The sequence below is a fragment of the Falco biarmicus genome, chromosome 4 (assembly GCF_023638135.1).
Source record: "Falco biarmicus isolate bFalBia1 chromosome 4, bFalBia1.pri, whole genome shotgun sequence".
NCBI lineage: Eukaryota > Metazoa > Chordata > Aves > Falconiformes > Falconidae > Falco > Falco biarmicus.
This window is the reverse complement of record NC_079291.1, coordinates 3,614,905-3,638,070: the sequence shown is the minus strand read 5'-3', so window position 1 is coordinate 3,638,070 and position 23,166 is coordinate 3,614,905. Positions and strand designations below refer to the sequence as shown.

The window sequence follows — 23,166 nt, the reverse complement described above, 5'->3', positions numbered from 1 at the left end:
GAAAGAATTGTGGGACTTATGTCTTGGACATTGGAAGCTGAGACAGAAGATGATGACAACACTCAAACCAGATTCCTTTGTCAGAAAGTTGACAGATGCAAGATGGGAAGCCATTTTTAAGTATGACATTCATTATCTAATGACAGTAACATCCATACCGTTGTAAGGCAGTGGACAGCTAAATGTAACCACCACCACAGTAAAACAGCCACTTAAAAACAGATTATCTCAAATACCCAGAAAAATTTATCTTCAATATAACACTGTTTTCTTGAGAAAAAAATTAGTAACACTAAAGTAGATATTGAGATAATATGCTACTATTTCTGATACCAAAATCCAATAAAGCTCAGCTTAATATCAACCATGCCTGTGGTGTGAATGAAACTGTAAACAAGGTCAAGACAGACTGACTAACACGCCAGAGTACAGCATGACTTACAGTGTTTGCGCAGACACTAAGGTACAAGTTGTCTTTCTGCTCTACATTTGGAAGATTAAAGCACTAGTTCATCTATTCAGTTTTAAACAAAGCTTAATGACCTAAAACAAGACGACTGTACTGTTACATCAAGAGAAACACATCAACCAGAGTTTATGGAAAACAACTACTGGCCAGACTCCAACCTAACTAACGATGCTTTAAGTACAATAAAATATTCTGAGGACTGGTTTTACTCATTAATTGTCAAAATACACTTTTCACAAGTGCAATTAAGCCCCACTTTTACAAGTAACTAAAACAGAAGTTTCAGCATTATAATGGGGGGGGGGGGGGGGGGGGGGCAGCGGTGGCACTGAATTGTGAGGCGTGGCAACTTTACCTGATGTATACCAGTACATAAAATAGATTTTTCTTTGTTATATATGCTATAAAAAAAAGAGAAGAGGACTAATATATTACAACTAGTTAAACTCTAAATGGCTTTATTATATACCTTAATATAATAAAGAATTTCAAGGGATCATGAATGCAACATCTTTTTTGAAAACAGCACTGAGGAAGATGACCCACAATTTTCATAAGGTCTTTATTTTTGAGAAACTATCAGTTTCCTGCAACCAAAAATATACGTACTTGGTCTACTGAAGGCAGGATATTTTAAAGTCAATATTCCAAGTAAAACTTGCCATATAACCAGCAGCAACAACACACATTATAACTGCTTGTCCTTCCCTAGTCCAGTGGAGACTAATTACTTTACCCTGTTTTGAAAGCCTAGTATAGTAAAAAGTCTGTTTCAATGCATATCTGTGTTTTCTCTAAACACCACTTTGGTATAACTGTAACTGTTATAACCCAAGTGCCTTCAAAAGAATTTAATCTGATACATTATATATACAAACTGTACAAACAGTTCAAACAGCCTGCCAAAGGTAACATATATTAAAAGGAATTAATAGCCTGAAAAAAATTCACTCCACAAACAGCATTACAATTGATAGTGCTTTGCTAGGTATTCTAAAGGGACATGGTATTAAAATGTAAGAGTTCCATACTTAACAGATTCTCACCTAATAAACTTGTTTAGATACAACTAGAGTCTACAGTTTTGAAAGGAGAAAAAAAAGGATTAATTTTTTGAGACGACTTGTTATTTTACAGAATTCTTAGCAATTCAATTTAGATGCTGCAATCCTAGTCCCATACACTGGTTACAGCAGTTTCAAAGCCTGTAAAATTTGAAAAGAGTGCTCTTAAGACTATTTTACAGGTAAAAGTTGACTGTGTTTCAGGAGAAATATAGAGGGGAATAATATAATAAACACATCAACTGCATGTACAACCTCTATTACAAAGAAAGATAATTACTTTCTGTCATTTTTGTTTACTTAATTTCTCTGGTACACCTACAAATATTACACCTTTTCTTCTACTTTTTTTAACAGAAAGAAAGGCACAGCAAGAGCATGAACAATTTTAATGAACTGGTTTAAAAACACTCAACAATTTTAAGGTTATTTTTACTCAGGATTGTACTTTTAATCCAGTCACAAATGCAGCTCCCCGCAGCCCCCCCCACAGAGATGCAACAGCCTTATGAGTGGAGAGGGGAAGCAAACTGCACCACAAGGGTCAGAATAAGCAGCTGAAGTTACCTAAGTCAGCCTCACTGCTGCAAAACAAAAAGCTACCAAAACAAAAACTCCTGTAACTACTAGGAGTCTCACCAGTGAAATTAAACAAAGCAAGTTTAATGTAATTGTCAAGTGAATTTATTTCCCCAAGAATGGAAACTCCACTTTGAAAATTTTGATGTACCTTCAGATACGAAATGAGAAGATAGATGAGGGCACCAAAATCTTCACTGCTATTCTAAATTGGCAAAAGATTTAAGACTGATTATTTCAAAAATAATTTTATAGCAATCCCAGGAAGCACTGTCTTCCCCCTGCAAAGAACTGCTGTTGCACATAATGTGATTGGTTTACAGTGCATTATAAGCAGCTGCCAGGAGAGAGTTTTTACATCAAGAAATTCTGAATTACAGATCAGTTGCTTCAGGTTTGTATCACCTAATCATAAATACACTGATTCAAACCTGATAAAACTATCATGACCTCTATCTAAGGGATATGCGAAGATCATGCCTGTGCTCTTCCCTGAAACATTTAAAATCTCTTTGTTAAACTTGTGCTGCAAAAGTACTAATAATCTTTCACTTGAAAATGGAATGGACATAAAAGGTTCTAGATTCTTATTTTTGTAAAATAGAAAACCAGGGCAAAAATATGTATGTTCAACAAGGAACAACATGCTTTCCCTACTTGTTTCTTACTTCTAATGGATTTTTGCAACTCCCGTAAAACATCTCAGAGTACAGTCCAGTTAATGGAAGCAAAGTGGTACACATATCCCTTCCTGTGAATCAACACACACAATAAGTTTTTCAAACACACCTAAGGCAGATCCAACAGAATAAGATACTTGAAAAATACAACCCAAGACTGTTTCTAGCTGTGACATCTTGCAGTATGGCATCGTCCCCTTTCATAACATGTAAAACTCCCTAACCACTGTTCAAAAGCCATTCCACACCTAAAGCATTCACCTTCGATTAATGGCTAGTATCTGCAATCTTTATTTTACTTTTTACAGAATGCATACATTGTATTGAAGAAGAATTTAAAGGTTATAAACAAGCTATGCAACTCTGAAACCAAAGAGAAATTCACCAAATGCAAAGTAATTACAAAAAAAAAAAAGCAGCATTTTTCAGCTGGTTTGACTTATCTGGATGTAATTTAATGTCAGGGGATCCATTATGCTTCAGACCCTGTAAAGAATTTAGGGGATCTGGATGAATTATCTGCAGGAGCTTTTTGTTTATCCCATTGACATCATAGCAGCTCCAACTGTATCATGTAAAACACCTGGCTGACATCATACTCTGTTTAAAGGACCTCTGGGGAGAAACGATGAACACTGCATAGTACCATTGCAGCCACTGCAAAATCCAAGTGTGCTCGTAACACAGGGCTTGAATGTTCTGAATGGAAAACTCAAGTTGTAATTTTTCTTTCTAAAATAAATCTTAAGCATTCAGTAAAGTAAAACAGTAAACCAATTCCAACTAAGCTCAATTAGATCTTTTTTTGTGACTACGATTGCCAATAGAAATACTGTTTCAAAAACACTACAGTCTCTTTATTCCAAAAACCTAAGATATCACAGCAGCAGTAATTTAATTGTGTTAATCTCTTCAACTAACATTGTTAAACTGATCAAAACTCTACAAAACTAAGGCCTAACTCTAAAAGTTCACCTAAGTAACATCAGTCACCCAATTACAGTCACGAAAACTACAGATGTGCAAGTTTTTGCAGCAGGCAGCTGAAATATTTACACACACTACAACTTTGCAGCATGCATTTACATTTCAGAAAGCTAATTTCTTAAAACATAGTTTCACTATAAGCTGACCATTTGCAAATGCGATATTCTCATGAATACATAATTTGAAGTGCAGAATACCTCAAATAAGTTTGTTCAATCCCGTTTAAGACATATTCATACACAGAACAGTCATTAAAACCATAAAACAGGGTTTTCTCTTCATAGGATGTTTATAGCACCCTTGGGTGCTATAGCTGCTGGTGCCAACCTGAGCAATTCTGAGTGTTTGATTTCTATCTTTAAATCATTATTTACATAGAATTTGGCGGGGTTGTGTGTGTTTATTGTGTGCTTTCTGGGTTGGGGGATAGGATTTTAGGGGCCTGTTTGGGTTTTTGTTTTTGGGGTGGTTTATTGGTTTTTTGCTTGTACTTGTACTGCTGACTGCACAACTGCACACCAGCATTTTGCCACTAACCAGGGAAACTCCCCTTATAAAATAGCATCAAAAGCCAATTTACATGAATCCCTGACATGTGAATAAAATTCTCCGATGAATAAAGCCACTGTGCAGGTAAAACCTGTCAGTAAAAAGTGAATTTAGATGGATGTCCTACTAGAAGTCCCCATCTGATAGATGAATTAGCCCACTTCTTAAAAGTTAAAAAGTGAACTTAACTTTCAAAAAAGCATGGAAAAACAAGTTTATCAAGCTAGCACATTCACTTCTGCTTCAATTTATGCCAATGTCCTAATAGAAACACTATTCAAATGTTCACAGTATCAAAGAATGAGCAGGTAATCTAGAAGACTGTCGCTTTTGACTCAGGTTAAACATTTACGGAAACTACTGCCACAGGAGTAAGACTAAGACTTGTCACCACTGTAACATCAAAGAAATCGGTTCAGAAGTGCTCTCGCCCCACTAGAGGGAGACAAACGATTGCAAAAGCATCATTTGCAAGCTCTGCTGTCTACCGAAGCTACAAAACCTGTTTTCACAAAATCCTGCAGTGTCAGAAGAGCAACTGATGAAAGACTGACAGAATGGCTACTGCATCTTTCTCTTGTTCAGCACAGCAATATTAAAACTTAAAACAGTAGCTTAAATCTTTAAACAAGTGCACTGCTGCCAGAAAGCTTACACACAGTTAAGTACACACAAAACTGTGAACAAAGATCAAAAAGCATGTGTTCTTATTTACACAGGTATATATTTTTTAGATTCATAATGTAGAAGATACAGGTTAGAAATATTTACCGTAATTTTTTTTTAGATAAAAACACAGTATGTTTTTGGGTCAGTGTTCTCAATTTCTCCAAAAGCAAAATATATTCAGATGAATGCAGCCTACTAATGTGACTCAACATACTTAGTATCTACCAGTGAACAGATTATCTTAGTAGGAAACCAAACAAAAAGTTGAAACATTGAAAGCAACCTGAAACAGTTCTGGTGACAATATATAATGTCTCATCTTCTTAAATAAAATAATCATAGTGAGTAATTACATCATTATTTTAACAGTGTTGTATTAGTAAAGTTGCAAGCTGTATATACAGCACGATTCTGATGAAAAGTATGCTATCAGGGAACATCTTAGTAGAAAAAAAAACTCTGAAACACCAACTGAGTGTTAGGAAAGAGATGTGACATTTTTGAAATATTTCCAATAATTTCACGTTTACTCTGAACTCCCACACAGGGTTGCTGCAGATTAAGTTAAACCTTTACACTCTGTAAGAGCTAATTTAATGTCATCTGGGGAAGAAAAAAAAAGAAAAAAGAAAAAAAAAAAAAAAGAAGAGTCTAGGAATCTAGGAATGGTTTAACTAGCATGAAAAATGCTGCAGAGGAATACTGTTTTCCTGTAACTGAAAATACAGTGCTTTTCAGAACACTCTAAAAAGAGCATGCATGTTGGGGGGCAGGAGAAGAAGGGAAATCTTACCCTCTCCCTAAACTGATCTTGTCAGAACAACTACATACGGCATTAAGCAGCCACTGGAAAAGATCAACCTAAAAGAAACGACTGAGTTTGTCCCAAATTCTACACTATCTTAAGCTTTGGCAGGGCGCAGTAATTAACACAACGGTAATAGTCACAACATACCAAGTGCACACTAAAAACAGTGGGACTGGAGAGCATGCTCTCCCTGAGCAAAAACAGCGACTAGCACAGAGCTAAAATATATATATATAAATATAAAAAAATAAAAAAAAGATTAAAAGATAGTCTTTTTCTGTGATGGCGGCGATGACAACCCGAGAAAACTATGCCTGAGTTGAATACAAATCAGAAATACAGATATTTTTTTATTCCCACGTGATAAAATACTAAGAAAAAAAAACCACCAAAACCCCCACAAAGTTAAAAAAATAGAAGCCTTTAGAGACAAGTAGTCCTTTAGAGGGCCAGCTGTTTCAACAACTCTAATAGCACATTATCACTTATGTCTTGAATACACTTGTGCCTATCTTTGGTAGAAAATGAGACAGCTATCTTATAAGAAGGCAACAAACAACTGTTACCTCCTGAACAGTAAGGGCAGTTAGTAAACAGAAATCTGCAGTTTGTTGTGGTCCTTACAGTCTCAACTACTACAAACACAGCTCACCTGGTTTAAAATCTCATGAAACAGGAATATTTTCACCACTTAAAAACATGCATGCAGCCCAATATTCAAACTTCGTGGAACACTGACTGTATTACACCTGACTAGACGGTTTATCATGCTATGTTCTTAAAAAGACTGATCTACTTTTAGCTTATTTCTTCCTAATGTTTTCCGGAAGAGCCTCTAAAGAACCACTTACAAAGCATCCCAACCAGGCAACAAGCAGACAGAGAAGACTATAGTTCCACCGCCCAGAATTCTAATATAGTAACTAGGTGGGAAAGAAAGACCAAATAAGAGTGGTAGGGAATCACTAACATACCTGTTACACTTCCTGTCAACAACTATCCTGTCTATATTAAGAAATTCGTTTTTCTACAGGTATTTCTCAATGATCCAAACTACTCCTAAGCTATTTGTGAAAACAAATGACTGAAAAATCAATACCAGAAAGTAGCCTAAAGACATATAAGTGAACATAAATAAAAAGTGGATTTTAAGACAACTGTATTTTTTAACAAAACATTTTCATATTACGAACTCAGAGCTTTTCCACCATTAATCTGCTGACATCTAACATTGTCACCTACATTCTGTTCAATTACAAAAATATACAGTAGCTTAATAATGCATTTGATCAAAACACAAAGACATGAGCTCAGATTCCCATATTATTTGGTGCGAAGAAACTGAGTAAGGTTTTAAAAAAGGGACAGCCTGAAGAGTATTTTGTATAAAGGGGTACATAACTCCACGGCCCCCTTGTCACAATACAAATGGTAATAAACAAATAGTAGTTGCCAATACATTAGCAGCATAAAGAGCTCTGTACTCAATTACAATCAGATGCATGAGTCTGTACAGATGTATCCACTTTCTTTGCTCATCCAACTGCTGCTTTTTAAATACAGTACTTCGTATTATTGTGGTTTTTTAGAGGGCTCTTAGAACAAGCAGAAATACTATCTGTGCACTTCTGATGGAAGTACTTGCAAAAAGGAAAAAGAATTAGTATGTTAAGAGGTTGTAACATGGGTCAAATTTATCTTATGGTTTTTTTTAACAGAAATAAAGATTCTAACACATCTTCCTCAAACTACAAAGGTAAAGATATCTAGCATTTACAATAATTATATTCTCTTATGGGCTGTTTTGTTGTATTGTTTTTCTTTAGCCTAGTAAGCTCTAAAGTATATTGAGAGATTTTTTTTAATAGAACTCCAAATAGTTAAACTTTTACCTCAGTTCAACGTTCCAAAAAATACAAATTTTAAATTCATCAACACCACTTTTTATCTATTCACGTATCAGAAGTTTAGAGCATAACAAAAATCCACCTGCACATGACAAAAGAGCACTAGGAATAAAAGAAAATAAAAATCCCTCAAAATTACTTAGTTAAAATAACCATTCTGTAACTTAAAAAAACCCAACAAGCCAAACCAAAACAACCGAGCTCATACTAAAGTGAAGATTCTGCTGTTAAATAAAATACAAATGTATTTTGACTACTTAATATTTCAAGGTTATCCCTTGTAATCTTACATAACACATTGTTTAGGTTTATTGCCAATAATCATTCACATCACATGAAGCTGACTAGATTAGCTGGGGGGGGTTGGAGGGTTTGTTTTTGTAGTTGTTGGGCAGCGGGGAGTGTGGGAGGGTACTGTTTTGTTTGAGGTTGGTTTGTTTGTTGTTTCTGTAAACAAACCACAAGGAAAATAAAACCTAGGTACTGTAAACCAACTGAGTGCTGCATAACTGTTGCTCAGGATAAATCAATCCATTATTGCACTGTATGCATTCCCAGCAAAGATAAATCATGTAATCCCTTGACCCACTGCTGTATTTCATGTATTGGGTAGAGAGGCAAGGAGAGCAAGACTGGGAAGTTTAGAGAGTGCCATATATTAAGTATTGTTTACTAAACTTCCCAATTATAAGAAAAATTAACTTCTTGCACCTGATTTAGTAGATGCTTGTTTAATTCTCAATAGTAATACTCTATTGTGCTGATGTATATAAACAAATGAGAGATTTTAATTCATTTGGGTTTTTTAGATACGTAAAAAAAGACTAGAACATAAAAGATGCGAAATAAGACAGTGTCAAAGACTTAAGAGACAAAAAATAACTGTGTGAGTTAGAAAAATTCTATAGTATTCTAGACATGTGAAGAGCTGTACCAACTTCAGATCAGACACCTACTTATAGCCCTGCTAAATACAAGTGAGAAGTTCTTGACACTGCATCTTCATGTCAACAAAATACAAGGCCAAAACTAGAAAAAAAAAAAAACCAAACACAACCCACACCAAAGTAAGACTTTTTTGACCCTATACAATTTAACTATGTTGCAGAATCACAGAATCATTTAGGTTGGAAAAGACCCTTAAGATCGTAGAGTCCAACCATAAACACACAACCCTCCTAACGCCCTGCAAGTTGGGAGGCCATCTATCTTCCCCAGGCAGGACCAAGAAATCTCTGGGTCAAATGGGACAACATCCATCAGTCCAAAAAACAGAGAATGGATCTTTGCCATGGACAGGACTCTGGAAGCCACAACAACCATTACCCCAGAATATCATTTGACATGCAGGAACAATTTGCTCACTAAGTGTTTTGACCTTCTTTAGTCTCTGTACAGAAAGTGATATACCCATCATCTGCAGGCAAACTAAGCTACTTCTTAGCTCAAGTAGGATAGATCAGTGCTCCACTGCTCAGCATCACACTTCCAGTGTTAGGCGGTTTTCTTCACTGTGAGAAAAACTTCCAGAATTTTATTACCTTGCTGGACAGCCATCAAAATCCCATTTAACAAATTGTTCTAGAACAGCATTGTAAAGCTAGCATGAATTAGAACCAACAGTTTACTTCTAAACATTTTTTTAAAATTAGAACCTCACGTGACAATGAAAGGTAGCTGTGTAGCTCATTCAGATTTATCCACTAAGCTTATGATTCTGCAAATCCATGAAATGCATACTTTCCAAGTATTTAATTTTCATCTCATTGATTTAAACTAGTTCTCCCATGTACTTGAAATTAAAATCAGTATTTTATAGGAAAAATTTTCTAAACAAGAACTTATCCTTTCATTTTTCCTTACCCAACATTCCAGTCCATTTCACTATAATTGTTCAAAAGAAACTACAAAGTTTCAACAGTTTCAGATTCCTTCAACAAATTCCTATTAAAGGTGTATCACACAGAACTGTTGACATATACATACTAGGACTTAGAAATAGCCTATTAACTGCTGTCCACAGCTAAATTATATAGGCTTCATTACTTCAAATTTGTCCATGTCACCACCTCCCTCCCACATGTTTTTAATCTTCTCCTAAAAGTTTTTTATAAAGCAGCAGCTTAAAAATAGATTAGGTCCCACTTTTTTGTGCCTATTTTATAATATTAGATTTCCTCCCTGCCATATGTAGGATTCCAAAATAAGCTTGCTTTGTTTTAGATTAGATTTATATTTTCACTATCAATTAACACTATAAATTGATTTTTAGGTTTGTGCTTCTTTTCCCTTCGAAAAAATTCAGACCTTTGTGAAGCCTTTTAGAGAGGTAACTAGTTACTTTTCACATTTTGGATGCACTGGCAGTAGTATTCTCTGTTAAGTCTTGATCTTTGCTTTCCATAACAATTTTTTTTACCATTTTCAATACGCTGTGTTCTATGTAGTTATTCCTTAATGGGAGTTTTTTGAAAAGCCTTCCTCCATTTTAAGTTAATGTAAGCAAACTTTAAACTATTACCTACTTTCCATTATGAACTCCACAGCTAAATGTCAAACATCTGGTAACAGTTGTCATTGATTATCTTACCAAGCCTGATACCAAAAGCCTTAAATATTTTAACCATTTTACGACATAAAAGGAACAGTGGCAGGAGGTTAATAGGAACTGACCTATTCTAGTGTAAATGTCTGTCTAACTGCTGAGGGGGTTTGAGAGCTGATTTTCACACAATTTAACTGGTTCTTGGAAAAGGAGGACTACAGAAATTATGAGTCAGCTTTAATAAGTTGAAGAACTAACCTTTTGCTCTGTTTGCAGTTGGTCACATCTCTGCTTTTCATGGTTAAGTTCTTTTTCCAGTCTTTCAACTTGATCTCTGAGTTGTGCTGTTTCCTTTTCCAGAACAGAAGTTACCTTTAATAACTCTTCTTTTTCTTTTATTATTTTTTCAATTTTAAACTGTGAAAACAAAACCATGGGGTTTTAGTAATTTTCCTCCCCTTCGTTCCTATCAAGTAAGTGGATAACAAATTCCTCCAGTGTTTCTGCAGAAGCACAAAATGTGTGTCCTCAGGTACGTTATTTTATGATTTTTCCCTTATACCAAATTTCTGAAGTTTCATTGCTTTAACTGAATTAGACAGCACACTTTGCAGTTTCTTGATTCATACTCAAATTTTCCCTCCTTAAGTAAAGTGCCTTTACTGTACCTAAGTGACATCAACTACGGAGGAGCTAATGATGATTATGAGAGCTTGGTAAAAAATGGCTGCAGAGTGGAGAGACATGTACATACTCTAAAGCAATGTTCGATGAATTTCACCCAAAAAATGAAGGCACAGCCAAAAGTAAGGACTGGCACACGAATAGCAGCCTTTCAATACTGAAAGGGGGCTTATAAGACAGGCACAAACTTTTTAGTAGGGCCTGTTGCACTAGGACAAGGGGTAATGGTTTTAAACTAAAAGAGGGTAGATTTAGACTAGATATAAGGAAGAAATCTTTTACAATGAGGGTGTTAAAACACTGGAACAGGTTGCCCAGAGATGTAGTAGATGCCCCATCCCTAGAAATATTCAAGGTCAGGCTGGATGGGGTTCTGAGCAACCTGATCTAGTTGAAGATGACCCTGCTCATTGCAGGGAGTTGGACTAGATGATCTTTAAAGGTCCCTTCCAACCCAACTCATTCTATGAACCAAGATAATCAAAAACGTCTGAAAAATTATTTTTTTTATTACTGTGAGTACATATCTGAAAAGTAAACATCTCACAGATGCTTCTCCGTACTAGGTCTCTTACCCCTAAATTTTGAAAACTGTGAATTTGAATACATGCATGTATGTGCCTAGACGCAGCTGATAAAAGGGTAAAACATCTGACGACAAGGTAAGGAAACCTTACTGAGCAATTTTCTAGTAAGCAACTCATACAATCAAGTTGGTTTGGGTTTTTTTGTTGTTTGCATTTAAGTAGTTTTCAGCCCACAAAATACCAACAAGCAAATGGAAACATCTTGACTCTGGAGGTAAGCATACAAGTCTAACCACTCCATCTAGCAGAGAACATAAAACACAGAACACTGCTTTAAAACAAGAGCTATTCTAATATGCTTGAGCACCTACAATTATTCAGCTTAATTTCCAGGGCTCTTCACTTGTGCACAAATAAAATATATGGGTTCTATAACTTCTTCCCATACAACAAGCCATTTCATACGAAGGGTATCTTCCCCTCCTCCAGTTAGCTGGAGAGTACAGCTGTGAGAAATGGCCAACTATCTGCTCTCTTATGGCTTCTCAGTCTCTGCTTAGTGCTATACCATACCTGTAACCAGTTTAAAATCTTTACTCATTTAACGTGCAAATGTTCTGAACTCCAAATGCTGGAGAACAAGCCAGAAACATATATATTACACATATATATGTAGCTTTTTTCCTCCTGGTTTGTTCTGCAATACCTGTAAATATATGTATATACTAAAAAATAAAAGGTCATATTTTAAGAATCATTGATTCAAACCTCAAGAAGTCCAGCTTTGGTGGTCACCACTAACATATCAGAGTTGCCTTCATCTTCCATAGTGAGCAATTCTTCAATAGGGGATGAGGTACGGAACTGGAAAGGTGTGCTTGCTCCACGGATTTCTCCTTTATGAGTCACATAACAGAACTGGTAAAATTCTCCATCATCATTTGGTAGATAATACCCTATCAAAATAAATTCATATTTGAAGAAATATTTTACACAAGCATACAAGCCTCTATGTGGAAACAGATTACCAATTCATGTTTGACTTACCAATGTCATGCTTATAACATAAGGCACATATAAATCACCAAAACAGAAGAAAGGAAATACCCTATTTAGTAACTTTCATCCCCCAACCATTTTTCCCAGTTTTTAAGACAAACGCCAAAACAGTGTCAGGTAATACGTGGTATTTGTACATACCACCTTACATACATTAGGTAATAGCTGCTGTTTGTGTATTTATGAAACAGAATCATTAGCAATCAGATGCCCTAAAGCTGGATCAGGACCATGTTATTATGTAACTTGTACACTCACAACAGCAAAGAGTTAGCAGTTTTTTGAGCTTGGAATACCTATATAACCAAAAAAAACCTAGACAAAGACAGAATAACATGCAATGATAAAGATATCTGCAACTTTATCAGGTTCAATATTTTGCATGTTTTTTGTGAAGTAACCACAGTTTGCTTTTACTATTTGTAAATGCCAAAGCACAGGAATGCTCTGAATGGATGAACAAGCTGCAACTTTCGGGGGAGGGGCAGGGGGGGAGTTTAACAAAGGACTTATTTTTCAAAATTAAACAAAAAATTTCTTCTAGACTTTGCAAGGTAAGAATAAGTCATCTTTCTGGTAGCTATGCAATATTGTAAAGCTTCAACATCAAGCCTCTTACATCACCTAGATTCACATGGTAATATTTGTGGATGTTAAAAAATAATTTCCAGAACTCATGAGATTTTTGCCTTTATTAGTAAATGCAAAAAGCCATATGCCTTACCCAGTTTAATGGTAAGAAAACCAATTGATTTTATTCAGAACACTTAATTATCAGATACTCTAGCCAGCTTGAGTATGATACTAGCACAACAAATCCTCACCTAATGTTCAACCCAGCAGGTGACATCACTCATTTCTGTTCATATTTCGCCACAATTCCCCTTCTAACTTACCATTCATTTCTATTTACCAACTTTTACTCCAGATTCCTGGAAGACTCTTCCTACAACTGGTAAAACATTACACATACTATACGGACAGCACTTGTACCAAGCACTTCATGTTTCCATTAGTCTTACACTTTATTAACTGTAGCTCGGAATAGAATCTTAATCTAAAAACTTCAGGATTCTGTGCTTTTAGACTTGACCACTATTTCCTATATAGCACTGCAGTTCAGTTTACCTGATTCAGTGCTTAAATAAGGTGACACTGTGCAGAAACAAATTCAGAACAATCTACTTTGCAGCTCAAACAAGTTTTAATACTGGTTCAGACAAACTTATTTTAATACTACTCAGTCTTTTTTCCTGTATCAAACAGGTATTGGAAAGAACAGATTCCTAATTACTTTCTCCCAGCACACCCACTTGATCTTAAAAAAAAAATACTTGAAGCATGCTGCACAACGTTTACTATTTATCTCAGTTAATTAAACTCCTGTAAGCTCTACCGATGTCATCTCAGTAGCACTAAAATACCTTGCCAAACACAACTGGGAGACTGAATGGAGACTAATCTGGCAACCCTGTAAAAGTAGAAAACTGTCAGCATGGAACATAACAGATAAGGCAGTTACTTAAGTGTCTTCATGTGTGGTAAAACTTCTAAGGACGAAGGACTGAAAATGGCATGTAGAGTCCTAAGTTTCTAGGTCACTTCTAGTCTCAGTCCAACCCAAATTCATTCATTCAGTGAATTTTGGTAACTGCAAAAGAAATGACCTCCTTCCAGTTCCTACAGATCATACATACTTTTCATATATTTCAAGGTTATAAAATGATCAGATCACATGGATATGATCATCAAAAGTACCAGAAAAAAATTACTTGGTTAAAGAGAAAACACAGTGAACTTATCGAAGCTACCACTATTTACAGCTTTGACAAGACAAAAAACTAACAAGGTAGTAGTCATTTCAGGATTTCAGTTATCTCTTCTATAAACGTTAAGCTTTTAAAACACACACACACACAAAGACTAAAGCCAACTCTGGGAAGTAAAAAAGAACATAAAATGGTACATAAAATTCTGTTAATAAGCAGATAAGCATTAAACAAGTTTAATGGAAGTGCTCTTTTTACATGCAACTTTGAATGCGTGTTGATTTTTTGAGATTTGTGATGTCCTACAGCAACACATTTAACGCAGTCAATGTGCGGAACAAGTATCATCTCAACCTCTGTTTTGAACCTTTAATTTGGTAGCTTATATTGAGGGCTCCATTTGCTTCTTTAAATACAAACAATGGACAATCCACTCATACCATGAGCAGCTGATTTTAGTGCCATCACCCACTATTCATTATTTCCCTTTCCCTGGCAGAAGTAAGTTCTGAAGGTCACCTAGTCCAGCTTCCCACTCAAAAGTGTTGTCAGCACCAGTCTGACACTACTATGGCTGTGTCTAAGCAACTGTATGGAATTCCCATCCTCCAAACCAGGGATGCCTTTTCAAGTGCTGCACTGCTCCCTCTTGGCAGAAAAAGAACCTCCCAGGCCACAATCCATGGTTATTGTCCCTTTTCATGTTTAGTGAGAAGAGTGTGGCCCTCATCTTGGTAACACCACACCTTTACACGGAAACTATTTGATTTTGATCTTTCTTGTCACACTTCGTTCATTCATTCTACTACATCTTATCTGAGATTGCAAAGTAGACTGAGATGATCTGATCTCCACAGTGTTGAAAATGCAGTTGAACTATAGATTTGTACAGCAGCGTAACATTTCCCATTTTGTTCTTTATTCTTAAAAACCTCAGTCCTTTTCATCGTTTTCATCAATTCCTCATTGTCAAAAGGTCTTCTGCAACTCTGACTACTCTGAACCTTCACCAAACCATCATCTGTGTTATTTATTATTTGACAAGGATCACTTTACATTGAGAACGATGTTTAAACTTTGGAGACTGAAGACGATGTAAAAACACAATGGATTAAGAGATTCCAACATTTAAAAGCCCTGCTGATGAATAAACAAAGTCACTTCCTGTATTTTAATAGTTTCCAGTGAATCTGTTCTTTCTATTAGTCATTAATATTGTCCATTACTATGTAAAAAACATTGTCATATACTACTCACAATTTTGTTGACGTCTAAAAATAAGACTGGACTTCACACAGTGAAATGTGGAAAATCCTCCTCCCATTTACGTCTGTTGTAGTGGCCAGACAATTGCTGAATACTAGGTGCCCACCAAAACTGCTCTATCACTCCCCTCCTCGACCAGACAGGAGAGAGAATAATATAACAAAAGGCTCATGGGTCAAGACAAGGGAGACCACTCAGCAATTACCATCACGGGCAAAGCAGAGTCAACTTGGGGAAAATTAGTTTCATTTATTGCTATTCAAATCAGAAAAAACACCTTCCACCCACCCCTTCCTTCTTCCTGGGCTTGACTTAATTCCCGATTTCTACATCCTCCTCCTGAGCAGCACAGGGCAACAGGGAATGGCTGTTACAGTCCATTCATCACATATGTCTGCAGCTCTTTCCTCCTCACACTCTTCCCCTGCTCCAGTGTGGGGTCCCTCCCATGGGAGAGAGTTCTGCATGAACTCCTCCAATGTGAGTCCATCCCACAGACTACAGTTCTTCACACACTGCCCCACTGTGGGTCTCTTCCACAGAGTGCAGCCCTTCAGCAACAGACTAGTTTGGGTCCCCCACAGGTCCACAAGTCCTGCCAGCAAACCTCCTTCAGCATGTGCTTCCCACAGGTCACACAGCCTCCTTCCAGCTTCCACCTGCTCTGGTTTCGGGTCCTCCATGGGCTGCAGGTGGGTATCTGCTCCAGCATGGACCTCCATGGGCTGAGGGGGACAGCCTGCCTCACCACGGTCTTCATCACAGGCTGCAGGGGAATCTCCGCTCTGGTACCTGGAGCACCTCCTTTCCCTCCTTCTTCACTGACCTTGGTGTTTGCAGAGTTGTTGCTCTCACATATTCTAACTCCTCTCTCCCACTGGTGCAGGTTTCCCTTCTTAATACGCTATCACAGAGGTGCTAACACTCACCAATTAGCTCAGCCCTGGCTGGTGGTGGGTCCATCTTGAAGCCAGCTGCCATAGGCTCCATTGGACACAGGGGAAGCTTCCGGCATCTTCTCACAAAAGCCACCCCTGTAGGCCTGCCACTACCAAAACCTTGCCATGCAAACACACTACAGTATGTAAAAGTCTAGAACTGTTATACGACCCTCAGCATCATAATGAAAAAATAAATATTTAAAAAGCTAGGCTGGAAAATACAGGTAGACACTGCTTTATATTCACCTTGAAAAGTCAGCACACAGTTAACAGTTGATCCTTCCACATAATTTTCTGGCATAGGTGACCAAAGAAATGTGTAATAATCTCTTGCAGTACTCCAACCAACCTAAAATAAAAGAAAAAAAAACAAAAAACAGAAAAAAAAAACCAAAACACCAAAACGTTAAGCAGGAGAATTTGTTATACACAGTTAAGATATCATGGTCTGGCCTTTACAACATACTGTAATATGCATATTTCTGCTTCAACGTGCAATAAAAAGATACTTAACAATGTTTACAAATCAGGAATATTTTAACAAGCATGTCAAAAGATTTAGCATGAATTTTATTAAGTTGTTACCTAAGGCAATAAATGGGTCTAAGGCAATAAAAGGGTCTATATAAATTAAAGCACCAGACAGTTTTCACTATACATTAAACTACTATTTGGTTCGTGATTTTTTTTTCCTATAAAGATATACATTACTATATTAAAAATACACCAAGAAAATCTCACTATAAAATTCAGAATTAGTATTTTTGTAATTTCTGTCAACACTTGACTATTTTGTGTCCATAACCCAACAGGTTTGTCAGAAAACAAAAATGAAGAAATTAAAAATAGCTCTCTTCTCTACCAAAAAGGCCAAATCTGACATGGCTACTTTAGACAATTTCTGCAATACTAAAGACCAGCATTTTACTGGAGTACTAGTGCTCCCATACATACATGCTATGGGTGCACGGAGGGAAAAAAAAATGCATGAAACCCTAACTTATTGAAGTTGGAGCAGTCTTCCCACTAACTTCAATAAACACCTGCTTTTAGATTTTTTTGTAACAGTACAGTTCTGTACAGTAAGAACTGCTATCCTCTGGAGAAACGTATCCCAACAAGTTTGAAATACATGCACCTAAACCTAAAACCCAAAACAACTACTGTAAAGCAATGGATATTAATAATAGTGTAATAGTAAAGGAGAAGAAGAAACCTGCTTTATTCCACTGACTAAAAAAAATTATAGAAAAGCTTGTCAAAAGCTAGGTGTAGTATGATTTATCAGTAACCGAGTATACTGTCTTGAAAGAGTTAGAAAGAGGAAAGGAGAGAAATTGTTTACCAATTTTTATCAGGCAAGACAGCATTTCAAGTAGAAGAAGAAAAAAAAAAAACACCACAACACAAAAACCCCACCAAGAATTATGAAGTTACCAATCATTAATTTTATTACTTCAATAGATGCGACTTCTGAACTTTAAGCTCATACCAAATCCTCCTTTATAAAGGATACATTGCAATAGTATGTTTCAAAAGCATTAAGAAAATTTTTAAGGAGTTGTCAGCTTTAAGAAAAAAAAAAATATGGAAATTTAGGCAAAGAGAGGAGCAGAACTGAATGTCATTCAATAGCAATTATATATGTATACAGGCATTACACATTTCATGTATAAAAATAAATAATTAGCATTAGAAAAAAATTGTGAATATATTATTCCATAGATGCCCACTATGCTTCATTTTGTATTAAAAGTGTGGGGAAAGCTAATGTTGGAGGGGACGGACAGGACCTGGTCTGAGATGACCAGGCCTTCTTTATATTCTTTAAAAACATCAATGAATAACAGCAAAATCAATTTTCATTTTGCTAACTACAGTCACTTCTTTAAGGCAACATTTATTAGAGACAAGCAGTTCAGGCTTCTGACTCATCATCTAGAATGGAATCATCTACTACATCTTAAGTCTATTCTCAGGCAAAATTTTGAAGATTTCTGTGTCTCCTATCAAGGAGCTTTTACAGATGTCAGTGAAATGAGATTTCCTGGGGTTGTTATTCCCACACTGTTAAGCACCTCAGAAATAACAAGAAAAGCTCTTCCAGTAACTTGAAGGAGGGTGGTGAAAGCAATTTTTCCTCAATAAAAATTCACAGGGAAAAAACATTTCGCAAATTTTCACATTAGCCATGTCTTCAAATCGAAGTCTGATGTTAATTACATCTTTTTTGCTGAACCTGCTTTTACCTCAAAAAATGGAATCATATACCATTACTTGTTGCCCTAAATAAAGCAGATATCGCTTCAAATGTAGTTCTCAATGTATGAAAAGTCTCCATCTTCTTCTTTTTAACTTCAGAAGGGAAACTGAATTCTGTCAGGAACAAATACAGAAGTAATATTTTCATCCTACTCTAGTTTTCATTTCTGTTTAAAAAAAAGCACACAACACACACACACTCCGATTCTGACGTTATTTTCCTGAGTGAAATAATATCCTTCCTTCTGATAATTAATACTTTGGAAAACTTAAAAGGAACAAAATCAAGTTAATATAAAAACAAAAATGGTCCCTCTGGGAGATCAGCTCAACTTCTGATTAAATTTTTCTCCGAGATTGTAGCTTTTTTTTTTTTTTAGGTATCACATTGATTTGTAAATTAAATGATCTATTCTGAAACCGTAAGTTATTTTTATGAGTACTTTACCTGTACCAGTAATCCACATAAGCTTTACATAACCTTAAAAATCCTTTAGCCATACTGATAAAAACAAGAGGAGCAATTATGCTGAGAACAAATAACTCTCCTGGCCTGTTTCTCAGCAGGTGATGTATTTCCAAGTGTGACTCTAATCTGTGGGATACTGATAGAAAGAACTGTGTGACACATCAAGAGCTAGTGAGCGATACATGTGGGGTGAACTTCCCAGGGTATTTTCTCCAGGTATTTCCTTTCACCCACCATCTGCTTCCCCTACCAAAGCTCCCCATCTTATACTCTTACAATCCCGAGAATCCAATTATTTCTAAATGGGCACACGCAAGGTATCAGCAGGTGCAGACTACACAACGGCTCTTTCCGCTGCGCAGGATTTCAGCAGATGAGGGTCTTCCCTGCTACAGGTTGCACATGTCAAAATGTGACAGTGCAGAGAAGGAAGTATTAACAAATCTCATCTTCCTTACAGCTGCATATATTTTAAAAGGGGAAGTTTGTCTATTCTGCAGTAAAGCAAGTTAACTTGGTAACATTATTCAACATCCTTCCTACTGAGCAATCACTATTATTAACTGCCATAGGATTGTTTCTTAGATGAAAGAAACAAGGAGCAAAACCAAAGTAATGACACGCCAAGAAGAAAACAAAGGCAAAATTAAGTAAAGGATGTTTTAGGTCCAGTATCTAGATCTTTAATTTTTTTTTTAATCAAACCTTTATATCTTTTGACAATATTGTCTTTTACAAGTCTAGTATGAAGTACACAGTGGTTCAGAAACACTCTATGGCAACAGATTATACGATCAGATACAAGACTATAAAAACACATTGGGTGACTCAGCAATAACCTAAATGTGACCTCTGACAAAGCTGTTTCTTTCAGCCTAGAAGGAAAAACAATAGCTGCCTAAAAATAGGGTTACAACTAGATAAAGAAATGTTAAGATTGCTTAAGGGGAAAGTAAATAAAATTTAAGATAAACTGAAACTAGTGGCAAAAGCACAGAAGAAATCAACCAAAAAAATGATGAAGAGGAAGATGGGAGTACTTTTCAACAGCCCCACAATGATTTTACAAGAAAAACAGAACAAAACACTGTAGCTGTGGAAACTAAAATGAACAGCATCCTCATCATCAGGCATATTAGCTTGGAAAAAATATTTTAAGTGAAAGGAATCAGAAAACCTAAACTATTTATCTGATTGCTGATCAAAGCAACAAAACTTATTACAATTAATACAGACTATCTTCCAGGTTAGTCTCCAGAGGGAGAGAAGAGTCCAGATTCCCCACAAGGACCTGTTTGTTGTAAAGACCTTATCTAGACGGCACCAACAGGAAAAAAAATTGCTACTTAAAGCAAATGTCCATGAAGGTGGTTTTGTTGTCTTTTTTGTTGTTTCTTTGTAATTATTATTTTTAATTAAAAAGACAATTACAGCAACTGGCCCATACAATTACAATTCTGCTTAGGACATACTAAAAAAGGGCGAATTGAAGCTTTTCTTGTAAACATAAGAGTTTGTGCATCTGCCTGGTAATAGCACAGGATTCAGGAAATCGGACGATTCGACAGGTAGGTGTTGTCAACTACAGTTAGCATGGGGTAAATAGTATCGATCAGTAGTGTACAATGGAGAAAAACTGAGAATGTTTTAAAAAAAATAATTTATTTACTTATTGCATATGTAGTTTTAAGAAACTTTACAGTTACTGAAATGCCACTTCCTGTGAAAGCTATAGAATTTGACATAGTGATACCTGAGCACAGACTAAAAAGAGTTCCCTGGCCAGAATATTCTTTAATCTCATAATTTGAAAATTTTAAGGTAAGCTTTGTTAAGTTAAAAGCAGATAAATTAATCCTAGTATTTCCTTTTCAGAAATATTTTCTCCATAGAACAACATTCAAGAAGCAGATAAAGGTTAACTTGCCCCCTCGCAAAAGCTTTTGCAGCTGATGCTCCAGTTCTTGGGATGAGGTAGCTCCTTTGACCCTACTATGCTTACACTGAAACACCAAGGACACAAAATCTACTGGGGGGGGGGGGGGGGGGGGGGGGGCACGAAGTATCTAAATGAATCCTATAATCTGTTTAGATTATTCGTATCTCCAAGCTTCTCTATGTAAGAGTTACCATGACAATCCCAGAATAGCAACAGAGCAGAAGAAAAGTTTCAAACACAGACTTTATGTTAGAACTGGAAATTAACAAGTAGAAGCAGAGGAATTCTCAAATATTTCAGAGGGCCTCAGCATGAAAATAGAAAGTAGCAGAGCGGCTTCTTTAGTTTGTGCCCAGACTCTCTCTAGTACTCTACTAGAACATGAACGCGTGTTAAAAAGTAAATGAAGATGCTATTTAAATACTATTTAAATGCTCCATAGAACTTTTATCACAAATTTGTGTCTATTAGTCTTTAGTCATTCCTTTTCCACATCATTCAAACTCTACCTGCCTCAAAGTTAAACAAAAAAGCCAAAACAAAACCCTAACAATTTTATACCAAAGTAGAAAATGGAAGTAAGTGGTTAAGTATGTAATTTACTGGCATCTTGCAGTATTATTTCTATTCAAAAAAGTAAGAAAATGGAAAAACAACAGAACTGGCATAACACGTCAGAAAACAAAAGCAGTCAAAGTTCAGTCTTTTTTTATCAGAAAAAAATCTTCAAACCTTTAAGAACAGGAGTTTGACCATTGCAACTACCAAATCAGCTGATGACTAACAATGACCATGTGTATTCATGAGAACATTACAGAAAACACACAAACGCTTCTAAGAAAGATTTGCAAATTTCATTTCTGTATTTGAACTTCAATAACAATGAAAAATAAGTCAACTGAAATTACAGCCATTATAAAATATAGTTGAAATCAAGCCTTCAATTGCATTGTTTCATCTTCTGTTTCTTTCATTTACTGACCAAGTTGTAAAAATTTATGATCTAATTACTCCAGCTGCAAGCATATTTATTTTCATTAATAATTAGAACTTAAAAGCTGTTAAAAACCTGGATGTGAGAAGAAAGATGTGGAAATTCACAATTAATTCCTGTTTAGGCCTCACGTGAAGTTACAGGCCTATTTTGCAACGAAGAGTGTATTCTGATGTACTAAAATGTGAAACCAAATTAAAAAAAAAAAAACCACACCACACACAACACTTAATTAGAATGCCAACTAAAATGGTATACAAACAACCCAGAAACAAATACTTACATAATATGCTTTTTCATTTTAAATTTATACTGCTGACTAGAAGAGAATACAACAACAACAACAAAAAAAGTACTCAAAATCTAGAGTAAGACTTTCAAAGTGAAAGCAATTCAACTGAAACAGTATCTCGATCAAAATCGCTAGACTTTGCTGTTGTACAAAAACCTCAGTCGGAACTCCAGTTGGGGGTGGGGGGAAAAGGGGGGAACACACAACACAGCAAACAAAGTATTGTCAACTACTAACATAAACCCAAGTTCCAATCAACGTGCTAAAGCTGAAACAAATGCACATTAGTACTTTCTTACCATCAGAAATCTTAAAATAAATGAGAACTTTCAATGGGACATACTGGGAAACTTCCTGTGAGCCAGGATGAGTAAAAGGGGCACAGTTTACTAGTCTAACTTAAAAACTTGGCATGGGTAATGGCAGACATTACAATATCCACGTTCAATCACACAAACATTACAAATTACACAAGAACTCCAGCATAAATGACCTGTCAAACTACACACAAGACTTGTGAACTATGAACTCAAGTTCATCATCTGATGTGTTGACTGGCTGTGCTGATACCACTGCTCTCTCAGGAATTCACTGAAAACATTTTGCTCTGAGTCAACTCCTAAAAAAATATATGAACTTGCTTACTTCTTAAACAAAAAGAGCACATAAGACTTGGATGATGCAACTCCCCTAAACCAACAACAACA

The 23,166-nt window shown here is 36.0% G+C and overlaps 1 protein-coding gene across 6 annotated transcripts in view; it reads right to left on the bottom strand.

Moving 5' to 3' along the window:
• TAX1BP1 (Tax1 binding protein 1) overlaps positions 1–23,166 on the bottom strand; it is a 65,783-nt gene that overhangs the window by 30,601 nt on the left and 12,016 nt on the right. For all 6 annotated transcript variants that reach the window (XM_056335414.1, XM_056335420.1, XM_056335418.1 and 3 more), the window contains 3 exons: positions 16,750–16,852; positions 12,237–12,424; positions 10,516–10,674 (listed from right to left, as the gene is read on the bottom strand). In XM_056335414.1, coding sequence (XP_056191389.1) covers positions 10,516–10,674; positions 12,237–12,424; positions 16,750–16,852 — 450 coding nt within the window. The remainder of the gene's footprint in view (positions 1–10,515; positions 10,675–12,236; positions 12,425–16,749; positions 16,853–23,166) is intronic.